The sequence below is a fragment of the Amblyomma maculatum genome, unplaced genomic scaffold (genome assembly GCF_055883805.1).
Source record: "Amblyomma maculatum isolate TAMU_Amacu unplaced genomic scaffold, ASM5588380v1 scaffold_15, whole genome shotgun sequence".
Classification (NCBI taxonomy): domain Eukaryota; kingdom Metazoa; phylum Arthropoda; class Arachnida; order Ixodida; family Ixodidae; genus Amblyomma; species Amblyomma maculatum.
The window spans coordinates 12,510,581-12,528,480 of record NW_028146740.1 but is presented as its reverse complement, the minus strand read 5'-3'; the positions used below and the strand labels follow the sequence as shown (position 1 = coordinate 12,528,480).

Genomic DNA, 17,900 nt, shown 5'->3' with positions numbered 1-17,900 from the left:
GATGCTTCATGTAATGGTGATTGCCCAAGGAGATACCTGTGAAGAAATATATATTTTTTTTTCCGGACTACGAAAGGGAAATAACTAGGAGAATAATGCAATAAAAAGCTGCGCTAATCAGACACGGACGAAGGAAAGGTAGGACGCACACAAACGCGTTTGTGTGCGTCCTACCTTTCCTTCGTCCGTGTCTGATTAGCGCAGCTTTTTATTGCATTGAACTATGAACCAACTAGCCCGACAAATTTTACACTAGGACAATAAGACTGGGATGGAGTGCATCTGGCAAGTACTCGCAGACTGTGGCTAGCAGCTTACCGGTATCGCTCAAGAGAAAAGTATACAGCAGTTGCATCTTACATGTACTCACTTATGGGGCTTAAACGTGGAGGTTAATGAAAAGGGTTCTACTTAATTTGAGGACAATGCAGAGGGCTATAGAACGAAAAATGGTAGGTGTAACATTAAGAGACAGGAAGCGTGCAGAGTGGGTCATAGAAATAACTCGAGTTAATGACATTCTAGTGGAAATGAAGGAGGAAAAATGGATATGGGCAAGGCATGTAGCACGTACTAAAGTCAACAGATGGTCACTGAATAGGGTAACAAATTAGATTCCAAGGGAAGAAAAGCATAGCAGGGGGCGGCAGAAAGTTAGGTGGGCATATGAGGTTAAGTTCGCGGGGGTAAAGCAGATGCAGTTAGCACAGCACCGGATTAGTTGGAGGAATATGAGAGAGGGCTTTTGCCCTGCAATGGGCATAGTCCGGCCGATGATGATGATGATTAATTTCTCTGGTTATTCATAGGCTGTGGCTTCACTTGAGAACTTATTTTGAGGGGACAAACCTATCGGTACAAAATACAGCTGCACTACAAATATCTATTCCACAAAGCTTCCACATCATTTTCTGCTGCATTAAGAAACAAGAGCAGGTAGTCAATAATCGAAGTGTCATCTTTCTGAGAGAAATCTTCCCTAAATGTGACACTTGTAGCTGATTTATATTTAAAAATTTTGTGGATGCTCCCTGAAATATTTCAGTAATAAATAAAAGATACAAAATGGAGCTGCCCCGCATAGGTTCGTGAACATTTGTTCCATGCTTAATGAGAACATAATAGCCAAAGGAGTATCGCTCTGCATGAAGGCTCTAAAATTGATGTGGTTCCAGTCCAGTGAAGAAAAGTTTAGTCGCCAGTTATAATAAAGTTTTTACCTCGTAGCCTAAGAAGATTGTCGTACAGATTAGACATGAACATATCTGTGTTTGGGGGTGGTATATAGCATATAGTAGGAATGTGACTTCTGAAAATCTGCCCTTCCATAATTAACTTTTGCATCCAGTGATTTCTTTACTGGAAAGAACATCAAAGCCATATTTACAATAACTGACACCCCACCACCCCGAGAACCCCTATCAGGACGAAAAAGTTTGCACCTGAGTGTCAATTTCATCTCTAGTATAGAATCACGCAGCCAAGTTTCAGTAATGACACAGAAATGAGGATCATACAAAAGAGAAAGCGCTTCTAAGGCACCAGTTTTATTTACTGTACTGTAAGCGTTTAAAGAAAGGAGGCGTAGCTGACTACTTTTTAACTGCTAGCTTTCGACTAAAGAAGAATGACTTCCACGTTAGGTAAGGGTACACGAGACATACTTTTGTCATCTCGTGTACAAAACTGACCATCTATGCACAGTTTGTCGTAAATTAGATAAACTATTTTTCCCTTTTTGTTGTTTTTCACTGTCCCGTAGCAATTTGAGTCTTCTAAGAGTTTCAATGTAGTAGTCATTCTGGACAGAAATATTTGTTCCGCTCAGTTTATAAGCATTGCTCAAGACCGCTTCTTTTTTGTCTGAAATCATGAAAGTGGACGATTATGAGCTGCCTTCAAATATTTCTGTTATCTAGTCAGGCAAGTCATATTTGGACTCGTTAGGAATATTTGGAATACCAAACACAACCAGGCTAGGCTTTTGGCTGTGATCCCCTAAATTCACAATCTTTGATCGACTTTTTCTCAGCGTAACTTGAATTCCTACATGTAACTTGTAGCTTGTATTGCTGAATATAGGCTCAATAATAAGTCATTTCGGTGTTTACTTTTTTCCCAAGTGGCTAGTGCCTGGTTTGAGCCACGGTCTGGTTTTGATCCCATATCCTTGAGTACAGCAGTTGGGCCCCCTAACCACTGCATCACCACAGCGGGGCTCGAAGAATTAAAAGCAGAAAGAGGAAATCAGGCTCTAGAAGTTCCACAGTTTTCACTTGCCTATCACATCGACACTCGGAGAAAAATTTTTTAGGAGCATGTCCTCTCTGAAGTGCATGCTTTCTGAACCAACGCCACACAACAGATGCTGCAAATGTGATTTTCTTTTTACAGGCAGTCTGCAAGCAGTGCACAAATGGTGTACAGAGACACCGTCAATCAGCAGAGAGAAGACCAGAACAAGAAGCAGCAGCCACCCACCATGCCCACTTCCCGAGTGACGCCAGGTCCATAACGAATGTTGGAGCAGGCCATCTCAAACGCATAGTCACTCTTGGGCAGCTCCGCCTGGTGGGTCTGGTGGCTGTCCCGCACACCTGCACACGTCGGCAGTTTACTTGAAGTTGCTGCGTTTTTCTGCTTACACACTGCTAATGAAAAATGATTGTTTCATCATTGATGTATCCATTCCCTTCTGACACCTCTTTAGAGAGTGCCTCCGAAATGGACAATTCCATGCCACTAAACTTGATATGTTTTGCAGCCCTTAATGTACAATTCACCAGCTCTATTAAACAGATTTTGGATCATACCAGTTGGGAAACTCGGCTTCAAAAAATCAGTGGTTTTAGTACGCACTTTTGGATGCCTATGAATTTTCTCGCCACCTATAAGCGGTCAACAGAAGCTTTCTTCTATCGATATCATAGCATTCTGGATATAATTTTTTTTCACCTTAATTACATCTAGGGCCGTTATGTCTAAGAATTTTTGCTACTGCAACTCTTGAACATATTTTATTTTCTCGGTTATCGTGCATTTATCAACAATCTGAAAGTTTGCAATTTAGACAGTTGTCTTTAGTGGCCGCGGGCACCGCCACTATTCATAGACACCCGAAACTTGACCAATCAAAACTTCCATTCTTTTTATACATGGGCCTTATGGGAAGCTTCCCAACTGGTAATATTAAGGAGCTCTGCTATTAGGGGGTATGAAGGGCTAAAGGGACAACTTTGGAACTGTTGAACCAATTTCAATAAATTTTTCAGGGATGGCTTACCTTCCACTTACCTGAATACATTGTGAGCTTGATCACCTTAGCACAAATAGAACAAGGCTGTAGCTACCAATAATGAGCAAGTAAGTGTGTCAAATTAGAAAAACTACCATTTCAAAAATCATGAAGGTCTACTAACCGTTTATGCTTAGATAACCTTTAGGAGGTTCACTGAGTAGGATAACACCAATGCTGGGTTTTTTTATGCCAATTTTGCAGCAAGCTAAGCACATTAAAAATGAACTTCACTTCTTCCGTTGTCATTATATGTCACACTTTTTTTTTCCTTGAACAATAATTAGGAATCCAAAAAGTACCTTATCTTGCTCCCAACAAAACACCTTGAAAGCAGCGTTTGACAAACAGTTTGGAACAGTTCAACAAGTGCAAGCTGGGAGAAATGACTTCAAAGATATCAAAACATGCAGCTCAAATTTATTGCCTAAACAAACCTGGTGCATATGTTCAACGCAACACTGCTCTGTGGTGACTGCTTCAAGAAGCTTCCCTTTTTCAGCTTTACAGTGCCCTTGTCTGCACTTGCAAAATGCTTTCCTTGGTTGCCTGCTGGGTGTGCCACTTCGCCTAGGCTCCATATTCTATCTTGTTGAGCACTTTGGTTAGTCAGGCTCCCAACGACGCAAAAACAGCTATTTTAGTATAATGGCCAATCCGTTGTTGGCACGCCCCCCAAATTTTTCTTTTTACTTGTCTGCTGTACTCTCGATAGCAGGCCCTTTTTGGCTATAGAGTGCAAAAAACAAGCATTCTAACTTGGGGATACACTCCGTATATAGTTTCTTGCCCTCCACGTGGCTGCATCTTCAAACCAGCGCTCATAGCCTCTTTCGGTGCACCCCATCCCACAAAAAAATTTATTTTTCTACTGCACAGATGACAACCAAACTTGGAGAGAAGTTTCTTAATAGTACATGCCAAAATCCAAAACAACAAACATTTAAAAACAGGTATTTTTCTGGTAATTATTTCAGCCCTGCATTCCCCCTTAAGTAAGCTGCATCATTATGGTCTTAGCAGTACTGCACTATCACGCAAACTTCTGCACTCAATTTTTCTACATAGGTTCTCTCTCTTCAAAGTTGTGCTGATTGTATCCAAAGACGTCTTCTCCTTCAAAGTAGCATCCAGATTATTATCCTTATCTCTCCGTCATCGCATTGCCAGTTTATCTTTATTTCGCAAATATTTTTCACAGCCCTTGCACAACATACCTTCTATTCTTTCCATAGCACACACATTTGCAGACTGGAATGGCCTTCACTGGAATGCTACGGCCATCATGTGCTCACCTCAGTTGATTGAATACACAAAAACTTTCTCATCTAAGTGATTATACACCTTTTATTACCTAGGAGGTAATAAAACGAAAAGAAATATTGTAGCTGCACTACGTTTAAGTAAGATAAAATGCCACTTTTTGCATTTCACGATTCATTGCAGGCTTCCTATATTGGTGCATGCATAGGAACCATGTTCATTTTATAACTTATCCTATCATGCTCGTAGCATTACATCACTCTAATTTCTCATTCCTTGCTAACAACTTGCAGTCCCTTTATTAGCAACATACAAATATTCTGAATACTACGTAATATCATCGATCAATGCTTCAGACATAGGCACAGTTTGTACATACAGTCACCGGTTACTCGCAATGATGCGTTCAAATACAACTTTTTTTCTGCGAGTAATTAATGAACGAAATTCATTACCACAGTCTGCTGTCAAGTTTTGCTCCATAAGTGCTTTTACAGAATAGATGGAAATTCATCTTTTCTGATGATCCAATGTCCTAGGATGTATTTTGCCTTCAGGAAATATTGTACTACTCGTGTTTATCATAAACCGCAAAGCTGCATATCAGTTAAGAAATAATTCTTGTGGCCCCAAGTCGAATTATAACCCAGAATATGGGCAGAAATATAAAGATACACTTCCACCCAAAAAATAAAATTGTTTCAAGCAGGCGAACGCCCCTATGTGTCAAAATCAAGCGCCCGTCCTAGGCGCGCCCATAGAAACGCCAGCGAAACGAGCGACGAGACAGGCCCCCAGTACCGGTGCTGCCCCTGGCGGCCGCGTCATGCGTAAAAGTCACTAAGCGGCCGCTCCTCGCGGCGCCGTCGGAGCACCTCTCTTTCTTCCACCGTGGTTCGCTCTTTACCAATCTCTTTCTCTATGCCTCAGTCGCCGCCACAGACGCACATGACCCCATAGGCCTCTGCAAGCCTAAGGAGCAACGAGCCCTGGCCGGTTTCCTTCAGAGTTAGAAACCACGTAAAGTGTCGAGTTTGGTAAATGATGTAGAGCAGAGGCTGCACAGCGTGCTAGCGCCTGCATTAATGAACGCTACTCGCGAAATTAAACAAAATAGTTGGACCCAACATTGCGGGCGTGCAACAGACAACGAGGTGTGAGCGCAAACACAGGCGGCGGTGATGTTAGTAGACTAGGTTAGTTTTCAAACTGCGGTGGGATGCACGGGACAGCATCATGCCCGCGAGTCGATTGCGCTGCAGCCGCAGCAGGCTCTAGCTGCAGGAGGAGGCTTCCAACAACGAGCAACGCAGTCAATGAAGTCTTGTAGTGATAGAGACCGTGACATTCTAGCGAGAATTGGAGTTGTTGCTTTTGTGCGATGACTTTGCGGTTTTTGGTGAATAATATTTATTTATTTATTTATTATAAATACCTCAAATGCCCCAAGAGTGGGGTATTACATGAGGGATGGGCTGCTATTTCATATGAAAATAGATTCGATGGCTGCCTTGAATTGAGATGGATTGGAGTGGTGCACGAAGTCGGCTGGCAGATTGTTCCAGTCCCGAGCAGTTTTTACGAAGAATGAGCGAAGATGAGCTGTAGTCTGTGCTGGTGGAGGATAGACAACTTTGGGATGGCTGGTGCAGTTTGAGAAGCGATGAGCTGGTAATATCACTGAAACATCAAGTGGTGTGTGATAAAATTTATGAAAAAGGCAAAGCCTAAAGATGCAGTGTCTCAAATTGAGATTAGTAAGGTGAGCCTTAGATTTAAGAGCAGTTACGCTGGAGTGATAAGAATAGTCTGAAAAAAATCAATCTTGCTGCGCGATTTTGAACTGATTCGAGGATGTTACAAAGGCTAGCTTGATGAGGGTCCCAGATTGAGCATGCATATTCTAGCTTAGATCGAACGAACGTGAGGTAAGTTAGTGCTTTAATCGAGGCAGGGGCGAGGCGCAAATTTCGACGGAGGTAACCAAGAGTGCGATTGGCTTTGTTAGCAATGTTCGTTACATGTGCAGACCAATTAAGTGTGTTAGAAATTGTGATGCCAAGGTATTTGTATGATTGGACAGATGAAATTTCGGAGCCACAGATGACATACCTGGAGGGTTGATAGTGCTGTCGTCGGTGAAAAGAGAGTAATGAATGACGTTTTATTAGTGTTTAAAGACATTAACCATTTGTCGCACCAGGCTTTAACACGTTTAAGGTCATCTTGAAGAATGCGAGAATCGGAACTGTTATGGATGGGACGGTAGATGACGCAATCGTCTGCAAATAGGCGGATGTTAGAAACAATGTTACTAGGCAGATCATTAATGTAGATTAGGAAGAGCAAGGGTCCAAGTACAGTGCCTTGGGGAACGCCGGAGAGGACTGGGGAGCAAGTCGACGCACAAGTCGAATATACGCACAGTGAAGCCATGCCAGCATGCTGCGTGACCGACTGCACAAGTGGCTTTCGAACAAACAAAAACAGAGCTCAGACCAGCATTTCATTTTCGCTCTAAGCGCGGAGCGCTTCTCACCGTATGGAATAAGGCTATTCCACGGACAGACAAGAACCTTTCAGCCGAGTCGGGAGTGTGCGATCGTCACTTCCAAGATGGGGACATTCTGAAAACGTACGTTCATGCAATCGAAAGCAAAACTGTAGAAATCCCCCGAGGAAATGGTAGCCTTGCCAAAAATGCCGTCCCGAAAGTTTTTCCTAATGTGTCGGGGTATTTATAGAAGTCACCAACAGAAGGGCACAGGGAAAGTTGGGAAAACGCTAGAGAAGCGCTCGAAGCCCATGAAGAAAATTGCGGTGACCGCAGGGACTTAAAATACCCTCAAGATCCGCCGTGCATTTCGGAGCCTCAAAGCATAGATTTGCCAAGCATCAATATGTGATGAAACAACGCGATCGCCGACTATTACTCTATAGATTAACACACTTAAAGAAGGAAAAAAAAAAAAGCTAGGCCATAGGTAAGCAGCGATCGAGGTGAATGTTGGATGTCTCATTGCCACTCTTTTTTTTTTTTTGCTGTCCCCCTTTCTTTTTGCTCTAGTTTAAGTTATAAGCTCTGTCAACTCATCCAGCAAGGCATTTTATCTGCATCGTTTGAAACCTGTATCTGTGCACAATAAAGATTTGTACAAAGTTCCTAGCAAGCTAGAGCTCACTGCTCTCTTTTACTAGAGTAGGCGGCTGCGAACTTGCCCGAATAATTGTAGAGATACTCTAAGCACTACCTAATGCGCTGGCCCTGTAGTGTCGTCGCGCTGCTAGCCCCGAGATCGCAGGTTTAATTCCCGGCCGCATATCAGGGAGGCGAAATGTGAAGGTGGCAGATTGGGGGAGTTGGTTGTTCATGATGAAACACTGTAGCGCTCAGAAACACGGACAACACAAAGAAGCGCATGTGTTGTCTTCTTCGTTTTGTTCGTGTTTCCGAGCTCTAGTCTTCATCACTAAATTTGAAGGAGCGCTTTTGCTGTGCTTGAGAGGGAACTTGGTCTAAAACGCCTAAACATTCGTGGTATAAGCGAGAGGCAAATGAAATTAGCATGAAATCTGTGTCTCTTAGTCCTCTCTTCACCAGCCTCAAGCTTGACCTTGGCTACTAATTTGGCGCCAAGTTTAAATGATTTGGCTACTTTTAGCTTCAGTTCTGGCTCTTTTTGAAATCCGCCCAACGGCAACCCTGACCTTTACCACCAGGGAACAGCGACGATTGCAAACAAGGCCCCTCCCCACTCCCTCCCTATTATCTCACTATCAATCAATCCCGCCAACCTGCCCCCTCTGGCAAGCCTCTAAAGCGACACTGACCCATACTCTACTAACCTCCCCGGCATCTAATCCCCCCCAGCGGATCGCTGCCACTCCGGACTTGGGAAGACTGGGAGACCACACTGACAAGCGGGTCAAGTGAGTTGACCTACCCCCTGCAGGCGAGTTAACCCGACTTGCTCCGCCGCCTAGTTTACTCGACCCGACCGCATATACATGAACCAGACAACAGTTTTTTTACTCGACAGCCTTACTCGACCTGACTCTGTCGAATCCATGTACAGACCGTTATACCGAGAGCTAGCAGGAGAGGAGAAAAATACTCTCTAACCAGATTCCTTGCGCTGGCCCATTGTTGCCAGTACCGAATGGGATGTGCATTTGCACGCTTTATGTATAGCAAAGCGGCCTTGCATCTCGGTATATTGCTGTTTGAGAGACTTAAATACCTTTATTTGCGCCCCTTTTAGTGGTAATGTCATCGGGACAGCAATGCGTGTTCGTGTACTGCACAATCAATCAAAGAAATCGCAAGATGATTGCCGAGAACGTATGCAGGAAGCATGCAAAGACAGTCCGAGTGCGTCTATGATATGCTGCTGCTTCACCGCTTTCCAGTACATCCTGATTTAATTCGCCTAGGAACGTTTTTGTGTAAGGCAGACAAACTTATTACCAATAACTGACTCACGAATATGATGCCCATTTTACTTCCTTGCAGCAGTAAACACCCACGCCGGGTAGGCCGTGCCTCCCGAAAACCCTCCATGCTCACAATACAGTGAATCTCTTCCGTCCAGCACTAGAATGGCGTGCTAAAATCTGTTCTTCACTTAAACAATAAGCTGGCAGCAAAAAAAAAAATCTTTCTTGCAGATTTCTGACCCATACAGTGTTATTGATAATTGCAATACAAACAAGTTTCGCAACACATTGCCGCTGGTGCGGCTCATCGTCTGCACGCTGGCTCCGCTGCTAAGGCACCACCGAAATTTACATCTTTCTTTTACTGATCCAATGGGATCGGTAGTAAGGCAGCTCCATGAGGGACCATTTACTCTAGCGCTGAGCAATTACAAAGCGCCGTCGGATGTGCCTTCTATGCGAAACAATTTAGGCCTAGCGACGACTAGGGAGTACCGCTTGGCGAGAGTGCCGTCGTCTGCAGCGCCAGTGGGTGGCACCACTTTTGTAAGTGCTGCGAATTTGTCGTATTCGTTCATGGTGCAGCTGAAAGCGCACATTTTTAGAGGCTTTATCAACAACACATCGTGCAAATGATGCTGCTGCGCCGCAGGACAAACACCAAGGCTGCATAAAAACGTCGACGGATGGTACTTTAGACGCTACTTCTTTAATGTGCTGTTCTTGAACCGTGGTTTAACTTGAAAGCATCACTGTTGAAGCAGGACAGCTCGATTGTATATCGACATGGGTCGCACTTCACGTTAAGTCAATGCGGTGAATGACTGGAAAGCATCTTTTATAGTATCTGTATTCCGCGTTCGGTAGCTGCCCGTATGGTTCATTCGCTGCATGTTTGTGTTTACAGTTACCATTGCGATTATAAAATGTAATTGAAAATACATGTATCGTGAAAGATACGACAGATACATCCTCAGAGTTAACTCTTACAAGTTCGGCCTGCGGAAGCAGAGCGCAGTCCTTCGCAGTCGCCCCGACCGCCAGTGCTGTTTCCAACAGCTGCCGCCATGCCAAACGGATGATATATGGTTTGCTGGCGCGCCCAAACAAAGCGCAAAATAGCTCTAAGGTGTGGGACAGCTTTAACGAGCGCCGTGAAACAGCACTTTTGCACTGCCGCACCACAGCATCAGCACGCACAGCACAGCCTAAGATGGCATCGAGGAGCCAAAGCGGACTTTCCCAGTTTGGCTCATACAGGGCGCCACCATCAAACTAAGATGGCTGCGCCCAGGCATCGAAATTAAAATCGTCTCGTAAAGCGATTTCCGGTTTGCCGCATGGCGTTGTTCATATTTGGCAAACACAATGTATTCCAACAAGTGACTTTTCCCCCCCTTTTTTTTTGCACATGCCTGCAGGCTATCAAAGCCCGCGATCAATGCATGAATGAAGTCCAAAAAGCCCGAGCCCTTGAAACTCGCCGACTCGCCACTGCAGGTTTCTCACCTTGGACAGCTGCGATCGTTGCGTGAGCTGGACACCGGCATCTGGTCGGGGCAGAAACAGACATGTGAACAGTGCAAAACCATCATATGAGGCGGTGCAAGCAGTTACAGCACGTGCACAGCATAGCGTGGCACGCCACCGTGGCGCGATGGGAGCGCGAGCAGCAAGCGCATAAAAAAGCTCCGCTACGAAGAGCAAGCAGTGAATGCGCCCGCAGACCGCGCGCGACAGCATTTGAATGGCCACTCACGACGCTCGGGACACCTGTTGCAGCAAGTTGACGACGCGAAGAGCGCTGGCCATCGCGGAAGATTGGGCGGCTGCAGAAAATCACGGCGAAGCTTCCCAAAAACCTCCCAGAGCGAAAAGCAGTAACACACGATGTTGATACACGCACGACCACCACAATGGACAACCCAATGAAATACAGCAAGCTCGACGACGACAAACCGTGCTACCCGTTCACCACCCACAAGCACTTATCAGCAGCAACAACATACGACCAAAAGAGAAGCCCCGCTGGCCCCGCGCAGGCACTTCGCGTCAAGTCACGTGACAAGCATACAAATAAAAAAAAGAAAGAAAGAAAAAGAATTTTGTCCTTAGATTTCCCCAAACGCATTGAACGCCATGTTTTTACAAAGTACCTAAATGTTGACTATTAAGGCTGAATCGCATGCACGCGAAAACTCACGCGAACGCGACGGCGGCACGTGTCGCGCGAAGCCTACGCGCGAACAGAAATGCATGTGTCGCTTGGCTCGTCGCTCGGATCTGCCGAAATAGAAAATTTCGCTCGTTCGCCCGGAAGTAACCGTACGTCACTGCCGCTCATTTCGCATGCTTTCTTTATTTTGTCGTGTTGCATTGTGATTGTGCATTACCGCGTAAACATTTCGCTTTGTACGAACAATGGTGGATAGCCAAGGATTCAAAGAGCGTCTAATCGCAACCGAAACAGTAGAAACAAGGGGTCACGTGACTATTCGTGCCGATTACAGTGCAAGTTCACACACATTCGATACGGTTTGCTGTAAATACATTTTACTTTGCCATGTTGTCGCAAAATAACGTCAATTCTTGCAATCGTTATGACTCTTGTTAGATTTGGCAATAGTTTTGCGGTGTACTAAGCCACTAAGCCAGCCAAATGCCAGCGTTGTCGTCGTTTCGCTCGGTTCGCGCTGTCGCGTGCATGCGTCTTCCCCAGTAGGCGACGGAGCGAACCATGATCGCTTACGCCGCGCCGCCTTGTCGCTTCGCTCACTTTTTCGCTCACATGCGTTTCCCGCTTTATGTCCCTAATTGAGTCGGAATTTGTCCCCAGATTCATGGCGGGCTGGCGGGCTTTTCGGCTCTTTCCTCGTTGTCGCCGTCGTCGGCGCACTCTGGCAGTGGGCGTAAAGTCTCTCAGTTTATTGGCTTGGTTTTGCTGCAGCGGAGGTAGTGCGACGTACCCTTAACATTAAACCATTGAACTGCAAAAGTCGGACGTTCGATTCACGGGTACCGAACAAATTTGCGATGTATGCGTCAACGATGTGACATCGGCCGTCGCTTCTCAGGTAAGCCATTGTCATTGCTGTTATTTTTTGACATAGTGCGCAAAGTGCAGCGGTAGATGGGTGTCATGTTCATTTTTGCCCGCGAAATCAGTGCGAGAGATGTCATTCAGCGGTGAATTAAGCTAAACAGCATCCCGATACTTACTTGTTTTTGAGCTTGCAGATATGACAGATCAAAATTAATTAGTGTGCAATTTGTCAATACTTATATCTCTGTGGCATGCATGCCACCTTCTAGCTTTGGAAAGCAATCTGGAGACGGTGCAAAACTCGTGCGTTTTATCAGAACATGTATAGATAAGCAGTGCAGCAAAAATGGCTTTATTTATTTTATTTATTTATCACGTACTGCGGACCAAACATGGTTCAAGCAGGAGAGGCACGGTACAAAACAAAGTACAAAAAACTGACCCTGGATACCATTAGTATTGACAGAACACGCACAAAAAAAAAAAAACAAACAAAAAAAAAAAAACGAACAATGAATACTTATACAAAACTAAATGGGGTGAAATCACGCATCAAAAGACTACTCTAGTTGAAAGAAACACTGCACAAAGTCAACAACACACCGCATTACAGACAGTGTCAATGCAGTCACTCGTCGGAAACAAGCAGTGGGGAAGGAATGGAATTCTTTCCAATAAAGCTTCGCGCAAATACATTTTTTTTTTTTTTATCAGGAACTTGCGACAGCGCTACACGACAACATAGGCGCAGGGTATACTGTGTCAACTTGTTTTACAGTTCGGTCTGCTTATCTGATTCTAATTTAAGATAATTAGCATTAGCAGCCTTTGTTGTTTTAGTGGTTATTTTATTATATATAAAAAAAAGGAAGGAAAAGATGTTTGCCAGCCCCGGTATCTGATATCTGAAGCACCTGAACTAGGGCACTGGAATTAAAGGGATAGCGAGGAAGGGTAGAGGAAATCAAAGAGGTGAACGATAGGGACAAAGGACAGGGTAGGTAAAAATAAAAAGAAATATATGCACTATGACACAATATAGAGTAGTTTGTTTGAGGCCCAGAGTAACGAATGCAGCGAGCTGCCAAAATGCGGCCAGGAAGGTAGTTTGCTTAACTTCCTTCAGGTCACTTGCAGCTGCCTTGTTACTGTATACGTTTTAGTAGACTATAAACTTGGGCTGATATCATATATGCAATGCTGCTTGGTAGAGCACTCACTTCATTTCAGTGTTTACATGTGTCTGTGCCATTTTTGTTTTTATTGTCAACAGTCTTGCTGCAGTCTTGGGGACGCAGCCGCTCGTTTATTCTGGACAACTTTCGCATCTCGGCTTTCTAAATGTACAGTACATGTACCAAAGTATATGTATGTGCATTATATTCAGTATTTTCATTTTATTTTTCAGTGCATGAGTATTGTTTCTGCTATGGATAGCAATTTGTTAAGTGACTGAAAAACATTTATAGCAACAATTAAAACATATGAGTACCAATCTGTGAGGCCAAATTGTTGCCATTGTCGTTGGTATCGTCTGGACATGTCACACCCTATACCCAATGAATTACCTGTATAGTCATTCCACCAAACTGAAAGTGAATCTGGGTTGCAATACCCACTTGTGTGCTATAATACCCCAGCACTCAACCCAACACTACGTCTCGTAACTGCCACACTTGTTGGCTGCTTACTGCACCGAGCTACTCCAGCACTCACTGTTAACACTGCACACCCATATATTTTTATTTATTTATTTAATTCAAATACCTAAGGGCCTTTGCAGGCATTACATAGGGGGGGATTCATCAAATAAACACAAATAATTTACAATACAAGCAAAGAAAAAGCTGTAAGCAGAAATAGGTGCATAAAAAACCATGAACAATTTATGCAGTGACATCTAGATGCTAGAATCAAAGAAAGAAGACATCTAGAATGGGAGCAGTTAGGGATAAGAGTAGATGGAGAATACCTCAGTAATCTGCGATTTGCTGATTGACATTGCCTTGCTAAGTAACTCAGGGGATGAATTGCAAAGAATGATTGATGACCTAGACAGGAAAAGTAAAAAAAAGGCTTGAAAATCAATATTCAGAAGACTAAGGTAACGTTTAATAGCCTAGGAAAGGAACAGCAGTTTACGTTAGGTAGCGAAGCACTGGAAGTAGTAAGTGAATATATCTATTTAAGACAGGTAGTAACCGCAGATCTGGACCATGAAAGGGAAATAAGGAGAATAAGACTGGCAGGAGCGCATTTGGCAAGTACTCCCAGATTATGACTAGCAGCTTACCAGTATCGCTCAAGAGGAAAGTATACAACAGTTAAATCTTACGTGTACTTACCTATGGGGCTGAAACGCGGAAGCTAACACAGAGAGTTCTACTTAAGTTTAGGACAATGCAGAGGGCTATGGAAAGAAAAATGGTAGGGATAAGAAATAGGCACGGCACGTTAAGAGATAGGAAACGTGCAGAGTGGATCAGAGAAATAACTCAAGTCAGACATTCTAATGGAAATCGAGAAGAAGAAATGGGCATGGGCAGGACATGTAGCGGGAAAGGATAAGCGATGGTCGCTTAGTGCAACAAACTGGATTCCAAGCGGAGGGAAGCGTAGCAGGGGGCGGCAGAAAATTAGGTGGGCAGACGAGATTGCAGGGGTCAAGTGGATGCAGCTTGCACAGGACCGGGTTAATTGGAGGAATATGGGAGAGTCCCTCGCCCTGCAGTGAGTATAGTCAGGCTGAGGATGATGATGATATAGGTGCTTAAATTAGCATTACCTCATGGTATAGGTATCTGCTGATTTTTCTTGTTGTCATCCATGGCTTGGGCTTGCAACCTCCGACTGCTTGCTCCTTCACACCCTCGTAGAATAGTCGTGCATGGCGTGTGAGTGCCGTGGATATAAACCAGTATCCTTCAATGCTCTAACCTCACCCAGTATTCATGAGCACTAGACTGGCTTCAACATTTTGCGCTGCCCTAGCTGAAGCATCTGTTGCAAAATTAAATATTAGCAGCCACATTCTCCTGATACAATTCTTGCTTTAAATGGACATCAGTATACAGAACAACAGAATGATGATGGGGAAATTATATTTCCACAGATACAACACAAATGGAGATTTAGGCCTCAGGAAAGCTTTAAATATTTAACTTGATCTCAAACAGTTCAGGCCTGCCATAGTCGAGCCCCCACTTCGCTAAAAAAGGAAAGCAAACAAACAGCAACTGCATGCTAAAATGCAAATGCATATGGATACATTGACATTATTTGAGAGGCTACACGCTTCAGATGCATGCGACGCAATTGTGTGCAGCCACTGTCACTTCCTTGATACTGTCCAGATCTGTACCTGCTCATTGTGCCTTACATTCCCTATTCCTGTGAACTGTTTCAAAGCTTTCTCCTTGTCAACGGCTTGTGTCACCTTCTTCCTACGCTTACAGCCACTTTTGCTCTTGCATGCAACATGCTTGATTCCATGATCTTGAAAAGGCTATAACAAGTTCCTGCATGCACATGGAAGCAAATTTGTAAATATGTTGTAAGGCACAATGCTTTGGTGTTATACTGCTACACTTGTCTGTTTATTTCTTTATCTGTTATGTCTGGGCAAATTCTGCTATGTCTTATTTTCTTTTTTTTGTCCTATTGTTATATGTGCAGAGCTCTGCTGTCATATTCCTGTATTGGTTTTTCCATAACTACTTCTCTTGATGTCATAGGACTCGAGATGCTTGGGGCATTAAACCCCATAAACCAAGTTACCAACCAATCGTCTCTTGGCACTAGGCTGATTTCTTTTATTCCACAGTTTTTCAGTGGCAAGAAAGCTAGCTGTCATCAGTCTCTCCTTCCTCCATCCTTTTTGATCGCCTTGTGGTTATTTCTTTCCCTGTACCATATAAGGGGGACACTCTCCTATGTATAGATAAATCTGCAACCGTGCGGTACCCGCTTATTGCAACACTCTTAGCAAAACATATTCACTACAGCTTAAATATGGTGCTGTCATTATATCATAAGCAGAACAGGCATCTCGGCACCCCTGCTCCTGACCTGAAGCTCCGGCTTCTACACGGCCTACCCCGACATGAAGCAACTTTGCTGTGCCGCCTGTGGGTTGGTGTAGCGTTCACAAATTTTCATTCGTTTGTGATAGGTATGGCTAATAGCCCTGCATGTGCAACCTGTGGGTCTGACGAGACTATAGACCACATTATTTGCGAGTGCACCTCATACAGTGTGGAAAGACAGTGTCTCTGCCCTGCACTGGAGCTTCTATATGGACACCCACTGCGATCGTCTGCGGTGAAGACCTCCCAGGCACTTCTCTGCTTCATGAAAACCACGGGCCTGATCGGTAGACTGTGATTTTGCTGCGATGCGACTTGATATGGCTGTGATGTGACAGCACTGACTTCATATTTCTGTAACTTTCTTTTACCCGTCATTTTTATATCCACTTACCCCGTCCCCGCAGTGCAGAGTAGCAAACCGGTTTCTTCTTTGGTTAACCTCCCTGCCTTTGCTCCTCTTCCAACACCCCTGCCTATAGTTACACTCAGAACTCGCCTGTGCAATGAACCCAAACCTGAAGTTGCAAACCAAGATGAGGTGAAAAGCAACATAAAGTACTGCAGTTCATGGTCAAGGCTTTTATAGAGACTTCAATTATAGTTTGATTCAACGGCAAGTATACGAAGACTGTTTGCTATGCAACACGCATGGTGTGGATGTTCTTGATTGCATACAGCTTCCAAATTTATTTAACTGTCACCACATAGAAACGAAAGAATGCATCATTCCAAGCATTTAGTCAAGTATCGAGCACACAGTGATACGTTGATGTTCTCCTTCTTTCCCCTGGCTGTCCGCGAATGGAATGGTTTAGCCGATGGAATGGTTAATTGCTCATCACTAGATGGGTTCAGTTCACGGCTGACAATTGTTCCTTGAGTACCCTATATATGTGTAGCCCGACCTCTGTACAAATATAGTGAAACATGTGTCTTCAGTGTGATTATATTGTATGAAGTGTCTAAAGGTACGTCCGACGTACCCATTCGATTCTCGTAAAGATACGGCGGACGTCGATATACAGGCTCATGGCTATATGCACGTCGACGCGGCCACATTCCGCTTGCTCTATGACATCAGCTAGCCGCGGCTCTCGATGAGGTGCTACGAAGAGTGCATCCGTTCTAACATAGATCACGGTCTTCACTAAGGATTGTGTACGGCAAGCATCGCTGTCACGCACATAGCTGCAGGTGATGCTACGTACTGCACCAGCTCCAACAGCTGGCATCGAGATACGCACATTCACGAGCAGCTTTCGCTTCGCACTAAACTATCACCTCGATCTGCCTGTAATGCGAGCGAGCTATTCCTAGCATTTACGCTGTCTTAGGTCCTGCATCGACCTCCGAAGATCTAGCGCCGGCACAACACACACACCTCGCCGTGCAGAACATTCGGTAGTCCAAAGTATGTATGTGAAATGGCATTATGCTTGTTCCTCACACGCAGACCGAGGAAACAGGATGTTTCTAGCTAAATTCTTCGTTTAAATTCTACCTCAGAGCCGTGGCAGAAGACATGCCGAATCTACTAAAGGCCTGCGCTGCTACTGCGGCGAGCTGCACATCGAGAAGCCCTACTGCACCGCACCGCAAGAGTGCACAACCGGAAAGCCGGAAGCGCGAATGATCCGAATTCCCTATGAACAGCAATGTTCTTCTGGTATTTAGGGGAAGACTAGACTAAAGTGCTTAGCCTGCATCTTTTTTTCGTCGTTGAATTTTGCGTACATGTAGTTTAAACCCCCGCATGCTCGAGGTTAGCATGACC

The 17,900-nt window shown here is 44.4% G+C and overlaps 1 protein-coding gene across 8 annotated transcripts in view; it reads right to left on the bottom strand.

Annotated features, from left to right (window-relative positions):
• The window catches only part of T3dh (Type III alcohol dehydrogenase), a 175,513-nt gene extending 164,450 nt beyond the window's left edge, over positions 1 to 11,063 (bottom strand). For 4 of the 8 annotated variants that reach the window (XM_084586242.1, XM_084586243.1, XM_084586244.1 and 1 more), the window contains exons 1-3: positions 10,755 to 11,060; positions 10,505 to 10,545; positions 2,482 to 2,597 (exon numbers count right to left, since the gene is read on the bottom strand). In XM_084586242.1, coding sequence (XP_084442368.1) covers positions 2,482 to 2,597; positions 10,505 to 10,545; positions 10,755 to 10,807 — 210 coding nt within the window. In that variant the 5' untranslated portion in view covers positions 10,808 to 11,060. Of the gene's footprint in view, positions 1 to 2,481; positions 2,598 to 10,504; positions 10,546 to 10,754 lie in introns of all 8 variants that reach the window. The other 4 variants (XM_084586250.1, XM_084586248.1, XM_084586246.1 and 1 more) reach the window with 4 other exon arrangements.
• Positions 11,064 to 17,900: the final 6,837 nt, after the last annotated feature.